We start from the raw sequence: 19,113 nt of genomic DNA, 5'->3' as shown, positions 1-19,113 counted from the left end.
CCTCCCGCTTCTGCCGCCCTACTGAGCTCTCTCTTAATTGTCACCTGTCTCAATGAGTGAAAAAAATCTGTACCTCTTGACATCTTTGGGTATGGATAAGGAAAAGGGTAAATGTTCCATGCTAAGCATATTATCAAGTACTGTGAAGTCATGAAGGAGGAAGTTTTAAAAGTGTGATTTCTTCATGTTTACAAAACGAACAAATGACTCAGATCTATTGTACACATTCAGAAGAGCTCCGTCCTAAGCTGGTCCCGATTTGAAGTCATGTGTCTTCCTTTGCATGTGGGGAAGGTTTCAAACAGGGTGGGGAGTGGAGGAGGTGGCAGTTTAGAGACGAACACTTGGCTCTGGGGTGTGCGAGTCTGGCGCTCCTCCTGGGCTCTGTGCCGGTGAAGGCTCCCCACATCCTTAGCTCCTTCCTAACGTTCTGCCTTCTTTCTCCCTGTCCCTCCCGCTTGTTTTCCCTTCCTTCCCTCCTCCTCCTCCTCCTCCTCCCTCCCCCTCTCTATGCTTCTCCTACATACATACACCCCATTTTACTGACTCCTTCCAGTCGGCAAGGGGCTTTTGGGGTTGTTTCCTGTTAGGATAACTTCTCACACGACCCTGAAAGTGGAAAACAGATGGCAGAGCGTCTATAGATTCGTTATCCTTGAAGTCCGGGTAGCGCAGCCCTGACTGGCTCTGAGCACTTTGCCAGCGGGGCTGCTGAGCTGCCTCTGGGGGGCCTTGCTGACTGTGTTGCTGATAGTATTACCAAGCCTTACAAGATGTGGGCGCTCAGGCTCTGACTTTTTAAAACTCCTTCCATACTGAATGTAGTTTGGAGATTGTTTTTTTCATTAACATGATGACATTGTGCCACCATAAAGAAGTAGTTTTCAATGGGTCAAAACAAATCTTGATACTCTTTGTCAAACACATGTAAAAAGGGAAAAAACGTATTTAATTAATACCAAGATTCTGTGACATTTTGTAATTGCCATGCTGAGTAAATCCAGAGGAGAACGCATTTGATTGAACTCGAGGCCTCCTTCACCTGGTAAATACGTGTTTCCTCTTCACTGAGCTTTATCCCCAAGCAGGTGTTTCTCTCTGGCTTCTTTTAATACTCTGTCCTTACCCTTGATCTTTGCCATTTTAATTACTTCCCCAACTCTAATACAAATATTGTTCCGTTTGGATTGGTCACACAGGATTAGCTGTGTTAATTATATTTTCATGCTCTATGTGGTTTTGGGAGGAGGCCTCTGTCTCACCTCTCATGCCGCCATCTTCAAACCAATCCTGTCAGTAGTGTGGCTTCTTTACACTGATGTTGTACTCACTGAGGGCAGGGGTCAACTCCTCCATGGTTAAGTGTACTCCCTTCATTTTGTGGTGCCGCAGAGCATTGTGGGCAATATCTGAGATGAATTTATGGGCAGCTAGGGAGATGAGCTGAATTCCATGTGTGTTCAAGGCCTCAAAGCCAGCATGGTTCAGGCAGTATCCAGTCATGACATCTGGGAATAGAGATGTGGCATCCTCCAGCTGCAATCAGGAAGTCCACTAGGGGTGTGCTGAACACCATCGGCCTCACTGCTCCATTGGCAGTGTTGAGCAGCGGGTAAACCCCGTTAGACACGGCCCCCTCTGAGGATGCCGCACCGCCTAGTGACAGCTTCCCCGCTCAGCTCAGCCAGCTCTCCAGCCTGCGCCACCCTGCGTCCCATGCCCCCTGCTGCGCCTCCAGCCCCAGACACCCGTACTGTCACTGTGCCTTGTTCTTTTTGGCAGCAGTGCGCTGATGGCCGTGCTGTAGGGGCTGAGGCAGTGGAAGCCGGTGCCTCCTTGAGGTCTGAGCCTGAGCCGCCACAGTTTGTCATCTGGGTGGGAGAGGCAGCTGTATATTTCTTCTTGACCGAGCTTTGGTATTTTATAAGCACCACTACCAACTAATTTGTCTATTTCAGCTATTTTGTCAAGTTTACGAGCTTAGAGCTGTTTATGCTATTTGCTTATCCTTTCAATGTCTTTAGGAATATAGTGATATGCCCTCTTTTGGGTAATTTGCTCTTGTTTCCTTTGGTTAGCTTGGCAGAGTTCTTTCAGTTTTATTGACATTTTTTTCCCTGCAAAGAACTAGCTTTTGATTTTACAGATTTTGTTGTCTAGTTTCATTGATTTCCATTCTGTTCTTTAGTATTTCCTTCTATATTTAGCTTTGGTTTTATTTGCTTTTCTCTTTCTAGATTTTTAAGATGGGAGCTTAGATTATTCTTTGGAGTTTTCTTTCTACTGTGATTTAGTGCCTTAATTTCTGTGTAAGAATCCTGTAAATTTCATGTTGTATTTCTATTTTCACACAATTCATATTGTTTTCTCTTTGCCCTTGAAATGTCTTTATTGACCCATGGGTTATCTCAAGGTGTATTTAATTTCCACACTTGAGGTCCTGTTTTTCTTTTAACTGTTTTGTTACTGATTTTAAGTTTATTACCCTCTTATCAGAAAACATTTTGTATGAAGTGAAATTTTTTCACTTGTTAAGATTAGTTTTATGACCCAGTATGTGATCTCACAGTGTATGTCATAATGCCCACTTGAGGAGACTGTACATTCTGTGGCCAGGCTACATACTGGAATGTCATCAGGACCTGGTGGTTGGTAGTGTTGGTCTATGGTGGTGGCGTTCCAGTTACAGACTTTTCTCTTTTCAGTTGTATCAATTTTTGCTTTGTGTAATTTGAAGCTCTTTTATCAGGTGAGTATACATTTAGAATTTGATGAATGAAATCATAACATTATGTAATGCCCCTTTTTACTCCATGTAATTTTCCTAACTCTGAAGCTCTGAATATTTTGTGTGGTAGTAATATAGCCTTGAGCTTTCTTTTGTATAATGTTTTACATTTCCCTTAATGGACGTCAGATTCTCTTCGCTTTCCATCATCTAAGTCTCTCTATCTCTCTCTCTGTCTCTCTCTCTCTCTCTCCCCCCGCTCTCTATTATTTTTGAATTCATTCCACAAAACTTTGGTTAGATAAGGATTCTCTTCTGGGTTGGCAGTTCTTTTCTTTCCTCACTTTAAAGATACTATTGAACATTCTGTGGCCTCCATTGTACTTTATGAGAATTCTCTGATCATTCAAGTTTTAGTTTATCTTTGCTTTTTAGCATTATGACATGTTTAGGCTTATCAGGCCTACCTGTTTGTTACTGATTTTGAGTTTACGCCTTATTGGGCCTAAACTCTTTGAATTTGCTCTGTTTGCTGCTTGCTGAGCATCTTGAATCTCTAAATTTACGTTTTTGTCAAAGTTTCTTCTCTTAGTAAGAATTATTTTACCTAAAAAATAAGATTTTTTCTATGCTTTCATAGAACACCTTATAATATGAAATTTAGACACTTTGATACTGTCCCACAAGGTTCTAAGGATGTATTCATTTTTTCCAATGTTTTTTCCTGTCTTTTCTTCAGTGTAGATCATTTCTGCTGCTCTGTTATCTTCAAGTTTACACACCCTTCTATCATCTCTGTTCAGTGGTTGAGCCCATGCAATGTCTTTTGTCATTTTTGGTAATTATATTTTTCAGTTCTGAATTTCTCAATGTGGACTTTTTTTATAGTTTTTATTTTTCTGCTAGAAATTTAGTGTTTCCAGTTTATAAGAGTATTAAGCATTACCACATTTAATATGGTTATAATAGTTGCTTTAAAGTCTTTATGTGATAATTACAACATGAGGCATCTCAAAATAGGCATCTGTCCCTTCTTTTCCTTGAGAATTTGTCACATTCTCCAGTGGCGTGTGTATGTGTGTGTTGTTTGTTTTAGCATGTGCAGTAAATTTTGGATTTTATTCTGGCCATTTTGAATATGATCATGTCATTTGTGAGTCATGTTTGTGCAGGTGCATTCAGACCATTTACATTTAGGGTGATTATGGATAGGTATGTACTTATTGCTATTGCAGGCTTTAGATTCGTGGTGACCAAATGTTCAAGGGTAACATCCTTACTATCTAAGAGTCTAATTTAACTCACTTAGTATGCTATTACACACACAAGCTAAAGGTTCTTTTTTTCTCTCTCTCCTTTTCTTCCTCCTCCATTCTTTATATATTGGGTATCGCATTCTGTACATTTTTATTACCTCTGGTGACAGCTATTTCACCTTAGAACCCTTCCATCTATAGGAGTCCCTCCAGAATACACTGTAGAGATGGTTTGTGGGAGGTAAATTCTCTCAGCTTTTGCTTATCTGGAAATTGTTTAATCCCTCCTTCAAATTTAAATGATAACCTTGCCAGGTAGAATATTCTTGGTTCGAGGCCCTTCTGCTTCATTGCATTAAATGTATCATGCCACTCCCTTCTGGCCTGTAAGGTTTCTGCTGGGAAGGCTGCTGATGGCCTGATGAGTTTTCCTTTGTGTGTGATCTGTTTACTCTCTCTGGCAGCTTTTAATAATCTGTCCTTATCCTTGATCTTTGCCATTTTAATTAGTACACGTTTTGGTGTGGTCTTCCTTGGGTCCCTGGTGTTCAGAGATCTGTGCACCTCCACGGCCTGAAAGACTATCTCCTTCCCCAGATTGGGGAAGTTTTCAGCAATTACCTCCTCAAAGACACTTTGCCTTTTTCTTTCTCTTCTTCTTCTGGTACCCCTCTAATATGCATATTGTTCGTTTGGATTGGTCACACAGTTCTCCCAATATTCTTTCATTCCTAGAGACCCTTCTTTCCTTTTGCTCTTTCAGGATTAGTTGTGTTAATTATATTTTCATGCTCTATGTGGTTTTGGGAGGAGGCCTCTGTCTCACCTCTCATGCCGCCATCTTCAAACCAATCCTGTCAGTAGTGTGGCTTCTTTACACTGATGTTGTACTCACTGAGGGCAGGGGTCAACTCCTCCATGGTTAAGTGTACTCCCTTCATTTTGTGGTACTGCAGAGCATTGTGGGCAATATCTGAGATGAATTTATGCGCAGCTAGGGAGATGAGCTGAATTCCATGTGTGTTCAAGGCCTCAAAGCCAGCATGGTTCAGGCAGTATCCAGTCATGACATCTGGGAATAGAGATGTGGCATCCTCCAGCTGCAATCAGGAAGTCCACTGGAGGTGTGCTGAACACTGTCGGCCTCACTGCTCCATTGGCAGTGTTGAGCAGCGGGTAAACCCCGTTAGACACGGCCCCCTCTGAGGATGCCGCACCGCCTAGTGACAGCTTCCCCGCTCAGCTCAGCCAGCTCTCCAGCCTGCGCCACCCTGCGTCCCATGCCCCCTGCTGCGCCTCCAGCCCCAGACACCCGTACTGTCACTGTGCCTTGTTCTTTTTGGCAGCAGTGCGCTGATGGCCGTGCTGTAGGGGCTGAGGCAGTGGAAGCCGGTGCCTCCTTGAGGTCTGAGCCTGAGCCGCCACAGTTTGTCATCTGGGTGGGAGAGGCAGCTCTATATTTCCTCTTGACCGAGTTTTGGTATTTTATAAGCACCACCACCAACTAATTTGTCTATTTCCGCTATTTTGTCAAGTTTACGAGCTTAGAGCTGTTTATGCTATTTGCTTATCCTTTCAATGTCTTTAGGAATATAGTGATATGCCCTCTTTTGGGTAATTTGCTCTTGTTTCCTTTGGTTAGCTTGGCAGAGTTCTTTCAGTTTTATTGACATTTTTTTCCCTGCAAAGAACTAGCTTTTGATTTTACAGATTTTGTTGTCTAGTTTCATTGATTTCCATTCTGTTCTTTAGTATTTCCTTCTATATTTAGCTTTGGTTTTATTTGCTTTTCTCTTTCTAGATTTTTAAGATGGGAGCTTAGATTATTTTTTGGAGTTTTCTTTCTACTGTGATTTAGTGCCTTAATTTCTGTGTAAGAATCCTGTAAATTTCATGTTGTATTTCTATTTTCACACAATTCATATTGTTTTCTCTTTGCCCTTGAAATGTCTTTATTAACCCATGGGTTATCTCAAGGTGTATTTAATTTCCACACTTGAGGTCCTGTTTTTCTTTTAACTGTTTTTTTACTGATTTTAAGTTTAATACCCTCTTATCAGAGAACATTTTGTATGAAGTGAAATTTTTTCACTTGTTAAGATTAGTTTTATGACCCAGTATGTGATCTCACAGTGTATGTCATAATGCCCACTTGAGGAGACTGTACATTCTGTGGCCAGGCTACATACTGGAATGTCATCAGGACCTGGTGGTTGGTAGTGTTGGTCGATGGTGGTGGCGTTCCAGTTACAGACTTTTCTCTTTTCAGTTGTATCAATTTTTGCTTTGTGTAATTTGAAGCTCTTTTATCAGGTGAGTATACATTTAGAATTTGATGAATGAAATCATAACATTATGTAATGCCCCTTTTTACTCCTTGTAATTTTCCTAGCTCTGAAGCTCTCTATATTTTGTGTGGTAGTAATATAGCCTTGAGCTTTCTTTTGTATAATGTTTTACATTTCCCTTAATGGAGGTCAGATTCTCTTAGCTTTCCATCATCTAAGTCTCTCTGTCTCTGTCTCTGCCTCTCTCTCTCTCTCTCTCTCTCTCTCTTCCTCCCCCCCTCTATTATTTTTGAATTCATTCCACAAAACTTTTGCTTAGATAAGGATTCTCTTCTGGGTTGGCAGTTCTTTTCTTTCCTCACTTTAAAGATACTATTGAACATTCTGTCACCTCCATTGTATTTTATGAGAAATCTGTGATCATTCAAGTTTTAGCTTATCTTTGTTTTTTGGCATTATGACATGTTTAGGCCTTATCAGACGTAAGTGTTTGTTATTGATTTTAAATTTTGGACTTATTAGGCCTAAACTCTTTGAATTTGCTCTGTCTGGGTGGGAGAGGCAGCTCTCTATTTCTTCTTGACTGAGTTTTGGTATTTTATAAGCACCACCACCAACTAATTTGTCTATTTCCGCTATTTTGTCAAGTTTACGAGCTTAGAGCTGTTTATGCTATTTGCTTATCCTTTCAATGTCTTTAGGAATATAGTGATATGCCCTCTTTTGGGTAATTTGCTCTTGTTTCCTTTGGTTAGCTTGGCAGAGTTCTTTCAGTTTTATTGACATTTTTTTCCCTGCAAAGAACTAGCTTTTGATTTTACAGATTTTGTTGTCTAGTTTCATTGATTCCCATTCTGTTCTTTAGTATTTCCTTCTATATTTAGCTTTGGTTTTATTTGCTTTTCTCTTTCTAGATTTTTAAGATGGGAGTTTAGATTATTCTTTGGAGTTTTCTTTCTACTGTGATTTAGTGCCTTAATTTCTGTGTAAGAATCCTGTAAATTTCATGTTGTATTTCTATTTTCACACAATTCATATTGTTTTCTCTTTGCCCTTGAAATGTCTTTATTAACCCATGGGTTATCTCAAGGTGTATTTAATTTCCACGCTTGAGGTCCTGTTTTTCTTTTAACTGTTTTGTTACTGATTTTAAGTTTATTACCCTCTTAACAGAAAACATTTTGTATTAAGTGAAATTTTTTCACTTGTTAAGATTAGTTTTATGACCCAGTATGTGATCTCACAGTGTATGTCATAATGCCCACTTGAGGAGACTGTACATTCTGTGGCCAGGCTACATACTGGAGTGTCATCAGGACCTGTTGGTTGGTAGTGTTGGTCTATGGTGGTGGCGTTCCAGTTACAGACTTTTCTCTTTTCAGTTGTATCAATTTTTGCTTTGTGTAATTTGAGCTCTTTTATCAGGTGAGTATACATTTAGAATTTGATGAATGAAATCATAACATTATGTAATGCCCCTTTTTACTCCTTGTAATATTCCTAGCTCTGATGCTCTGAGTATTTTGTGTGGTAGTAATATAGCCTTGAGGTTTCTTTTGTTTAATGTTTCACTTTTCCCTTACTGGAGGTCAGATTCTCTTAGCTTTCCATCATCTAAATCTCTCTGTCTCTCTCCCTCTTTCTCTCTCCCCCCCCCCTCTATTATTTTTGAATTCATTCCAAAAAACTTTTGCTTAGATAAGGATTCTCTTCTGGGTTGGCAGTTCTTTTCTTTCCTCACTTTAAAGATACTATTGAACATTCTGTCGCCTCCATTGTATTTTATGAGAAATCTGTGATCATTCAAGTTTTAGCTTATCTTTGTTTTTTGGCATTATGACATGTTTAGGCCTTATCAGACGTAAGTGTTTGTTACTGATTTTGAGTTTACGCCTTATTGGGCCTAAACTCTTTGAATTTGCTCTGTCTGGGTGGGAGAGGCAGCTCTCTATTTCTTCTTGACTGAGTTTTGGTATTTTATAAGCACCACTACCAACTAATTTGTCTATTTCCGCTATTTTGTCAAGTTTACAAGCTTAGAGCTGTTTATGCTATTTGCTTATCCTTTCAATGTCTTTAGGAATATAGTAATATGCCCTCTTTTGGGTAATTTCCTCTTGTTTCCTTTGGTTAGCTTGGCAGAGTTCTTTCAGTTTTATTGACATTTTTTTCCCTGCAATGAACTAGCTTTTGATTTTACAGATTTTGTTGTCTAGTTTCATTGATTTCCATTCTGTTCTTTAGAATGAGCATCTTGTTTCTCTAAATTTATGTTTTTGTGAAATCTGGGATCTCTTCTGCTTTTAGTAAGATTTCTTTTTCTAAAAAAGTAAAATTTTATTTTCCTTTGTATAACACCTTAATCTGAAATATAGGCAATCGCATACTGTTCCAGAAGTTTCTATGGATGTATTCATTTTTTACAATGTTTTTTTTCTTTCTTTTCAAAATTTTTTCAAAATTTTATATAAAGTCATGCTTGTAATAAAGGTACTGTAATTTGATGATTGAAAGTTCTTAAATAAGGTCTTAGGTACATAGTAGGCTGTTTGTTTTACACAGGTGTATAAATTGAATAGGAACAGTTTATATAGAATTTAGTTCGATCTCATTTTAGGAGTGATAAGCTAAATGACTTTCCTGTCGTCACATGTTCTTGGAAGAATTGTTATTGAAGCATTGTTCCAGGGAACTATCTTCCAGATCAGAGTGATTGGTAGATGTGAAGAATATGATGTAGCCTCAAAAATGTTAGAAAAGGAATACAAACTAGTAATTTGAATTTTTACTGCAATGTAGTATTAATTTAGGGAAGTGCAAAAGATATGTAAATGTGTTTTATGTTGTTAGAAATTTAATAACGAGCATTATAATTGGTTCAGTTGACTTCACTAAAAATGAGACAGGCTCAAAAAATTCTCTGTGGTTTACAAATTTTTTGAAATTAATAAAATTAAAAACATTCAAAAATTTAAAAAATATGCTTTGGGCATAGAAAACACTCGCTAGAGCTTTATTTTCCCTTATCAGTTTAATGAAATCAATTTTTGGAATTTTTAATTTTAATTGGTAAATTTAGGGAGTTCATGATAACTAACATTTAGTGTACTGGCTACTGTTCCTGAGTGCTGGTCTGCACTTAAAATTTATTGCCTCATTTAACCCTCACAGCTACTCTGGGAGGTAGGTTATTTCTTTCATTTTATAGATTTGGGAAATGAGGCTACCCAAGTTCATAGTTGGCAAATAATTGTTGTCAGGATTCCTATCTAGGCAGTGTCATTCCAGAACCAGGTTCTGAAGCCTGTCATTTATAGCTGCCATTTTTGAAATTTGGTAATCTGATATAAAGGAACTGATACCAGAATCACCAGGGAATTCTGTAGTGTGTCTACTTACATAATGAAGCAGATTTGATAAGGCCATATTTTAATATGAATTAGGTTATGGAGGAAACAGTTATCTATGTTAAATTCATTATTTTCTTCCATTGCATTTTTCTTAGGAATGTCTGTTGAGTTTATTAAACACTACCATGTGGTATCTGAAAGGAAAAGAAATCTTACTGAATTAAATCTATTATCTATTTTCTTGCATTTGAAGGTCCTTAATAGATGGGAATCTTCCTGTTGTTAGAAACATATTATGGGTACATTTTGAGTTGTTGGGCACGTTTTTAATGGTCTTCCTTCTATATTATCTCTTTTGCTGATGAGCTTATTGCATCAGAGTTAGATAAATCTCTAAGTACTGATACAGAAAGCCTTCCAGTACATATAGATTTATGTAATTTTTAGAAGTGTATCTATAGTATGTACTTACATACTATGTATAGTGGGAATCTTTTTTTTAAACCAGCATGGGTGATTGTGATGATGAGCCGGGTTAAAGACTCCTGTGCTAGTAGGCAACACTTTTTCAGTGAAATTCCACGTCTAAGATAATTTTATATATGTAGTCAGAAAATGATATACTAATTATTCTTAGCAACTTTTGCTTTTCCTTTTTTCTTTTCTCATTTCTCTACAATTGCTTATGCCACCGTGGCTTCCTTCATACCGATTTCCCAAGGATTGGGAGAGCAGCATAAAATTAGAATCCGACTGCTGACTGCCCAGCAGGATGTCGTCAACTATCCAAGCACAGAGCCTGAAGGACCCTGAGATTGCAGAGCTCTTCTCCAAAGAAGATCCAGAGAAGTGCTTCACAGATTTCAAAAAAGTTTCCCAGGGAGGCTTTGGAGCAGTGTTTTTTGTAAGTGTTAAAGGCTTAATGTCAGTGACCAGCATTTATTTAATATCCAGTCCTGGCAGAGTAAAAATCAGGAGTACAAAAAGACATATGCAGTAGTCTATTTTAGAGTCACTTGCATTAGGTACATAAAAAGAGATCATTTTATTTATTGAGCTTCTTAGATTATTGAAAAAATGGGAAAGATATTCGGCTTTAATTTCCATGTTGTTTACACTACTTGAGCAGTTTTATGACTTACATTGTTATTGAATCAAATATTGCAAAACACTGACTTACTTGAAGTCCCATACACACATTTTATGATTATTCATTCATTATTTCTTCCTATTAAGATTGCTTTTTTTTCTCAGCAACAAGTTTGTATAGATGTTTAATATTTTGGTAGTGTTACAGATTTAGTTTTTTCATTTTAATGGCTATCTTAAATACAGTGAATTCTTCCACAGATGTCTAGAGATGATTAATCCTTCTTACTGAACTCATTTGAAATGTTTGCAGCTATCCTCTTGTGCCTTCTTTATATAGCATCTTTTTTTTTTAAACACATAATGACAATTTGGCTCTTACTTTCTAAAGAGTTAACTTTCATGTTTCTGTTATGCTTTTATTTTTTTATGAAAATTCCACAGCAGTGGTAAATATAGTAATGGTGATAGCATTTTAGCTGTCTTGTCTTAATTCTAGTTAATAGTTGTTTACAATAGGCATGATTTATCATGTTGAGGAATTACCTTTCCCATGTGGGTTTTCTAAGTTTGGTCTTCCCGGCATTAAATACATTTGGAGTTGGGCTCTTTCTGCATTTTCAGCATTTATATGTATAAGTATATATTTTTCCCCTTTGATTTGTAAAAAATATGGCAAATTATGAAATGTTTTCCTGTATCAAAATTTTGCATTTCTGTGGTAATAAATTTTATCCAAATGAAATATTCTTTTAATGCCCTGTAATATTTGGTTTTCAATTTTTATTTAGAGTTCCCTTGTCTACATTTGTAAGTCAGATTGGTCCCTGACTTTCTATTTTGTGCTGCTTGTGAGGGTTTAGTTGCTGGGTCAGACCGCCTCCATACGATTAGTGGGACAGCTTTCCTTTCCCTCCCCTTTTATCCTGGGAAGTTCCCCTGGTGAAACTGCTCCCCTCACAACTAATTTAAAGATGATTAGTATTCTTTTCAATCTTCCACCACTGTTTTACTCAGATTTTCTTCTCTAGATCAATGTTAGTAGTTCTTTCCTAGAGAATTATCCATTTCATTGAAATTTTGACATTTACAGGGCTAGCATAGACTTGTACTAGTCATTTGTTTGTTTGTTTATAGTTCTGTTCAAATTTCTATATTTTTCCTCTCAACTAGCTCATTCAAAGATAAACATGCATTATTTTTATTTCTAAAGTACCAGTTCCTTGATAATTTGATATGCTTTTTACTACTTATGTTTTTAATGTTCTTTAAAAGCAGTTTTGGTATCTTTTTGGACATGGTAGTTTATAAATGTTAGGTTTTACAGTGATCTTCTGTCTTTTTTAGGCACGAGATGTGCACACCAATGACGCGGTGGCTATCAAGAGAATACCTTTCAGTGGAAAGAAGGCTATGGAGGTAGGTGAAATATATATGTTCGTATTGGCATGTTAAAGAAAGCCATACCATTTTTAATTGGGGATAGGTGGGAATTTTTTCAAAAAATCTTGAAAAATATACAAATACTAAGGTTTATCTCAGTGAATTTTCTTCCACAGACTCCGTGTGCCCATTTAACCTGTACCTAGAGCCATAAACAACATTCATGACATCCCAGAAACCTCCCAACTGCGTCCCTTACTCTTAATTTTTTTAGATATGTGCTGCTGACATGAGTTTAATTTTTTAAATTGTTGTTTAGCAGATTATTCTATAATAGAGGGATTATCATGTCTGAGAAAGTAAACTAGAATAAGGTACATTTAATAGTAAGTATACTGGATATAAATTTTTAATGGTTGAGAAATTATTTAACGGCTGTTGCAAATAATCATTGGCAGCAGTGTATCTAGTCTGAAAAATAAGGCAGTGGGTAATAATCTGAAAAATAAAATTACTGATACTGTATTGCATGTACTTTAGTTCATCAGTATTCTGATTAGTTCTTCCTTAATTGCATAAGTTTATAAAATTACTTTCTAAGTCTGTTCTCTTTGTCTTTCTTTAATTCTTTAAAAATTTTATTTATTTTTAATTGTGATAAAGTACACAAAACAAATTTACCATCTTAACCACTTTAAGTGTAGGTTCAGTAGTGTTAAGGACAGTCACATTGCTGTGCAACCATCGCCACCATTCATCTCCAGAATTCTTTCATTTTGCAAAAGTGATATTCTACACCCATCAAACAGTAACACCTCATTCCCTCCTCCCCGCAGCCCTTGGAGATCACCTCTCCTCTTTCTGTCTCTATCAATTTGACTACTTTAGGTATCTCATGTAATTGAAATTATTCACTATTTGCCCTTTTGTGACTGGCTTGTTTCACTTAATATAGTGTCCTGAAAGTTCATCTATGTTGTAGTGTGTCAGAATTACCTTTCTTTTTAAAAGCTGAATAATATTCCTGTGTGTGTGTGTGTGTAAAAACACCACAGTTTGTCCATCTACCATCTGTTAATGGACACTAAGTTGCTTCTACCCCTTGGTTGTTGTGAATAATGCTGCTATGCACATAGGTATATGCCCAGAGGTAGAATTGCTAGATCAGTCTTTAATTTTTAAAGGTTTTGGCTTTCTACATTTCTGTAATCTCTGTTTTGTAAATACTGTTTTTGTGATAATCATACTTATGGGTATGATAACACTGTTGTGGTTGATCACTGTTTCATTATGTCGATACCTAAAAAAACTCTTAATAATTTCTAAAACCCCTAAAACACCTCCATTTTTTACAAGTTTAATTTTATTTGCCATTCTACGTATAACTTTAAAACCAGCTTTCATAGCAGACTTGTGTTGGAGTCTGTTTAATTAGTCATGCCTAGAACAAAAAGTTTCACCTAGGGCATCATCTTCTCTCATCTAATAGTGTATCCTTCCTGGAAGTTTTTTTTTCATTGAAGAATACAGGTTTTAGCTTGGTTTTGTTTTGAGAGTTTGCCTCCCAGAGCACTCAATTTTGAAATGTAAAGCCCATATGACACTTTCTGAAGTTAGCATCTTACAGCCTACACATTTTACACAGTGAATATCTTGGTATATTTTCTTGAGGGCTTATGAAATAACATAGGAGATATAGGATCTTAAATTCTAGTGCAAAACATTTTTTAAAGTTCTGTATTCTAGTTCCCCTACCTTTAGAAATATGATACAAGTCAGCGGTAAAGCCTGGAAAAACTGAAACAAGAACGAAAAACAGATTCCACGTTCCCATCCCCCATCTCCTAAGCCTCCAGAGTCTCTGGGTATGGACCCAAGTACCTGTGTTTTCAGAGTTCCCTGATTGCTTCTGACAAGTAACTGTATTTAGGACATGGCCTAAGTTTCTGAAGTTGTCATAGAGTAGCTTTTATTGCTGAAGGTTTATCTGTTATTTACTAGTAGGCGTCAGTGGGAAGGCTCTTCGTGAAATCCTGTAGGAAAATGTTTCCATGCTGCTTGGTTTTTCTGTGAACTTCCCTCTGTTATAACCTAAGTGTTCACTAGCATTTTAGAATATGAGCATTTAGGAATTTAGGTAATTAATTGATTTGAGTTTAAACAGCAGAAAAAACAACATTTGGTAGACAATATAAGCCAAAAACACAACAGCTGAACTTTAAGGTATGTAAATTATACAACAATAAAGCTGCAAAAAAGAAGGGGGAGGTTGAAATTTTGAAGAAAAACCACTATATGTAGTATATAGCTTTCAACAGACTTGGTGTGTGGTTGTAAAATTTTTATAAGACTCATTGATAATAAATTTTATGAAAATGAAAATATGTACTACCTGGAATGAATTTTATGTTATTGAGTTGTAAACTATATGAATGTAATTTCTTTAAAATATATTAGTTTGACATTTAAATATTACAAATGAAGCAAAGTTTTATGTTCTTGTTAACTTTTTAATCTAATAATTACTTTTGTACTTATATAGTTTTCTAAGGAAAGGCAACTGTTCCTAATTCTTTCCTTTATTCTTTTTTTTCTCCCCACAGAGATGGCAGGGTATTATTAAGGAAGTCAGGTTTCTCCGAACATTGAAACATCCCAACATCGTGGAATACAAAGGCTGCTATTTACGTGAGCACCGAGCATGGGTAGGTATCTGCTCTCCCCTTGCTGTAATTTTAGTAGGTTTGGTTTATGATTAATTTAAAAATGTCTCAAAATAGTTGTGTAAAGCCATGCGCAAACACCTTGAAATGTCAGTTCACACTGAGAAAGGAGCAGCTTTACCTGAAACTCTCAGGCAGTGAGAGAGAATAGAACTTTGCCAATTGACTAGAGATTCAGCTGACCGTTACATGCACGGGAGAATGTTCTGATGTGTGTTAGCGGTATCATTCTTCAAATGCTTTATCAAACATTTGTGTGAGAACAATCCTATCAAAGGATGAAAATCAGCATATATTTTTGACATAAATGTATTGTAAGCTATTTAACCACAAGTACCTTGGTTGGAATATTGGTGGTGAATCCTGGTGAAATCTGAACTGATTGTGATTCTTTGGCTGAATAATACTAAGGGTAGAAAATTGGGACATTTTATTGCAGAAAAATGGAAATTAATTTTGCCCCATTGTTGAAACTAAGATAAGGTAGTAATCTTACAACAGTATAGGCACAGTAATTATGTCTTTTCAGAGAAAGGCTAACTTTTCTTTAAACAGGAATGACCTTTTATTTTTAATAAGCTACAGCTGATTATCATTTTAGTATACAGAACTTAGATTTATTTAGATTTGCAATGTTTGCTTTAATTTGGTGGTGATGGTACTCCTAAATTTGAGGCTGTGGTTGAAGCACAAACAGTGGCAGAGAGCGCAGGCTGCCTCTCTGTCTTCCAAGTTTCTCCATCTGTCAAACAAGGATGATAATAGGGTCTCCTTCCAGAGGTGGTTATGAGGATTAAATTAGTTAATATATATAACATACCTGGCACATACGAGGTGCTCTGTGTTTGCTTTATAGGAAAGATTTAAACGGTAACCCAAACTTGGTATATATAGAACCAGAGGACGACTTTCTGCTTCCTAACAATACCAGTATTGCTACTATAGGTTAATATGAATGGAATATGTATATTCCTTTATAGCTTTAGTTAGTAATTACATGAAACACACATCTTCTACAAGCAGTTATAGGTCGGCATTATAAAATATTAATGTAGCATTGGCTAAACTTCATGTATGCATTTAACAAGTTCCAAAATGTATACTTATATTTAAAGGTAATTGATAACTAGAGTTTTTTTCACTTCAAACTATCTTCTCGATCTCCTTGGTGAATTTATTTTATCTCATATAGAATCTTTTTATTTTAATAGTGTATTTTAATGTTTTTTATCATTTTTTCCCCCTGTAGCTTGTAATGGAATATTGTTTAGGATCTGCTTCAGGTTTGCTGAAAGGTAAGCCTCCTTTATTTATTAAGAAAAGAAAAGTATTAGTATAATAAAATGAGAATTCATTCACTGAGAGATTTTTAAAATAATGTTAAAACTTTCCCGTAAGAGTAAAACCGTTGTGTTTTCTAGATTCTCAGCGTGGTATGCACTGTCCTCATTAAATACTACGTTTTAGCATAACAGATGAGTTTTCTTTCATTGTGATTTAACAGGCATTTTTCTGCATTCTTTATCATTAAACTTAATTTGTTCCTTCTGTTCAGAATGAAGATATGTAGGAATATAAAAAGGGAAAGCTCTTTCATTGTTTTTATAATCATGAAATAATTGTTAAATGTTAACTTAGAGGAAAATTGGCTGTGAACTCTAATAAATAGGCACAACTGTGCACTTACTAAGTTCAATTGCTTTGTTTTACTATCTTGGAAAGCAAAAAATTCCTTCTTGCTAAATGTTACTTTTTTTAAACTGGCCCATATATTAGATATGTGTATATATATTTTAAAATAGAAATGTTCTATAGAATAATTATTTTCAAATAAAATCTTATTTCAAGTTTACCAAAAGCCATTACAAGAAATGGAAATAGCAGCAATTATACATGGTGCTCTTCAGGGATTAGCCTACTTACATTCCCGTGCCATGATCCATAGGTAAGTACCTTAAAAATTACCATACATTAATAAGCAAATCAGACCTAGAATTTATTAATCCTGAAAGCTTTGTTGGTTTTAGCTAAATAAAAGTATTCTGGAGTTTTACAAACTCATATTTTTTTAGGTTATCCGTGTCTTAAAATGAATATACTAATTTATTTGATCTCTTGGTTGAGAATAATTTTTATCTTTTTCTACACATGCTGCTGGGCTTTCCAAAGTATGTGCACTTTAGAGATTTGTGATAGAAATTTAATTATAGAAAAGTTGAATTTGTGAAGTGGGAAAGACGATAGGGATTATGTATTCTTACTTGTTTCATTTTACAGATGCAGAAACTGATGCCCCAATTTGTGACTCACTTCTCAAAGCTGATGAAGCAAGATAGATTAGACTAGAACTAACCTAGATCTTTTGTCCTCCTGGTGACTCCTAATGCCGGATTTGTTCCATTGATTCCATGACAGGGACAAGTGAAAGCTACTAGCATTCTATGCTTTTGAGATAATCCTTGATAATGGATAGTAATTTAAAGATTAAACCATCATAAAGTACATTTTTAGCATTGGTATTGGTTTTGCCTGTTTTTAGATGGAAGCTAGCATTTTTTAAATTATCTATGTGAACCAGACAATACAAAGTAAACTTATATAGTAGAGTCATTGCAAATTAATGGGTATCAGTTTTTTAGATGAGGATAGTAAGGTCCAAGAGAAAAATCCACATGCATAGTAAATAAGAGAATGAAAGAGTTGGAAGCAGAACCTAAGGTCTTCTCAACTTCAAAGAACCTTTCATTTTTATAAAAACAAATGGAAGAAAATAGATTAACTTAATATTACATCCATTATAATTCTATATAGTATGAATTGACAAGTGCTTAGAAAGTTCTTTCTTTTTGAATGTTATGGTGCCCATTGGGCATGCAATCCCATTATAATTTTCTTATTTCACATGTACGTTGCTGATTTAGAAAAGAGCTTAAAAGTAAATTTGGGATCATTGATATTACCTTACCCATGTGTTTTCAGTTTTCATTTCATATTTAGGTAGGAGAACTATGCTAAAATTTGGAATGATATGAGTAATTAAAAAAAAACAAATTTGGGGCATCAGGTTCTTCTTACTCCATTTTATTGTTAAGGGTATACTCAGAAATCTTACAATCATATAAGAATGTTCAGCTAAATTTTTTAAACCATTACTTGTACCAATAAACAGGCACTCAAATATCGAGTATGTACTATTAATTAGCTAATTTTTTTCTTCTGTTTCTACTGGTATTTTATCTTCTCTTTTAGAAACTTGTTACTATATACTTAGAGGAATTCTGTGTATCTCATTTCTTAGTTGGGATCTTAGCTCTCGTTATCCCAACTGAGAGATTACCCAAGGCCTTAATGATTCTGATTTCTCCTTCCCTCTTTTATACATTTTTATATGATCTTTATCATTTTCAGTAGAATCTTACAAAGGAAAGACAAATAATTTTCTGTGTTCCTTAAACCCAGAGACGTCAAAGGAGGAAATATCCTTCTGACACCAGGAGGCCAGGCGAAACTTGCTGACTTTGGATTTGCTTCCATGGCCTCTTCTGCCAAGTCTTTTGTGGGGACGCCGCATTGGTAAGCGTAGTCCTATCTGGTATTGATCCTCATAATTGAAATAGGCAGTGTGTGCTTGTCCTTTTATCAGGTGCTTTATGTTTCTCTTGGAAATACAGGGCTGCTTTAGATATTCCTCTAAGCACTGTAGTTTCAGATACAGATTTGAGGCGCTGCCCTTGTACCTCCTATTGTATCATTTGTCCCCCCTACGGTTCTTTCCTGTTATCATCTACATCATGTATTGGGGGTAGGAGTGAAAAAATTTAATTGTTTAAGAAGGGAGAAGATAGAAATGCTAAGTGGAAATTTTCTTTAGATTTGTACTTACTGTGTGTCAGTATCTTCTGAATAAGAGTCCCTGAAGACTGGTAGCTGATCAGGAACTTTTTGTTTTCATTTTTCATTGTGGAGAATTTCTAGTATACAGGGAAAGAGACAAAAATATAACGAAGGCTCACACAGCGGTCAGCTCAGCCTAACAGCACTACCCCAGGGCCTGGCTGCCCTGTGTACTTGATCTTCTTGCCCTCCCTCCCACCTCCAGTTACTTGAAGCAACTTCTAGACATCATCTAATTTTATTCATAAATAATTCCATATTAATGGCAGCAAGTCTGAAGGGAATAATTTTCCACATCTTCAACTTCCATAGATGTCCTCTCTCTGTACATGCTGAGAAGTGTCTCAGGTCTACTGCATCTTCTTTTCCACCTACGTTTCAAATCTCCCAACTCCCAGTTTG

At 36.2% G+C, this 19,113-nt stretch overlaps 1 protein-coding gene across 1 annotated transcript in view; it reads left to right on the top strand.

Moving 5' to 3' along the window:
- Positions 1-19,113, top strand: part of LOC140849254 (serine/threonine-protein kinase TAO1-like) — a 171,158-nt gene that overhangs the window by 76,926 nt on the left and 75,119 nt on the right. Inside the window, 6 exon segments of the mRNA XM_073236243.1 lie at positions 10,344-10,526; positions 12,059-12,130; positions 14,698-14,799; positions 16,067-16,112; positions 16,666-16,762; positions 18,277-18,390. Of these exon segments, the coding sequence (XP_073092344.1) occupies positions 10,395-10,526; positions 12,059-12,130; positions 14,698-14,799; positions 16,067-16,112; positions 16,666-16,762; positions 18,277-18,390 (563 nt within the window). The 5' untranslated portion in view covers positions 10,344-10,394.

The sequence above is a fragment of the Manis javanica genome, chromosome 4 (assembly GCF_040802235.1).
Source record: "Manis javanica isolate MJ-LG chromosome 4, MJ_LKY, whole genome shotgun sequence".
NCBI classification, from domain to species: domain Eukaryota; kingdom Metazoa; phylum Chordata; class Mammalia; order Pholidota; family Manidae; genus Manis; species Manis javanica.
This window is presented reverse-complemented; position numbering and strand designations above follow the sequence as displayed.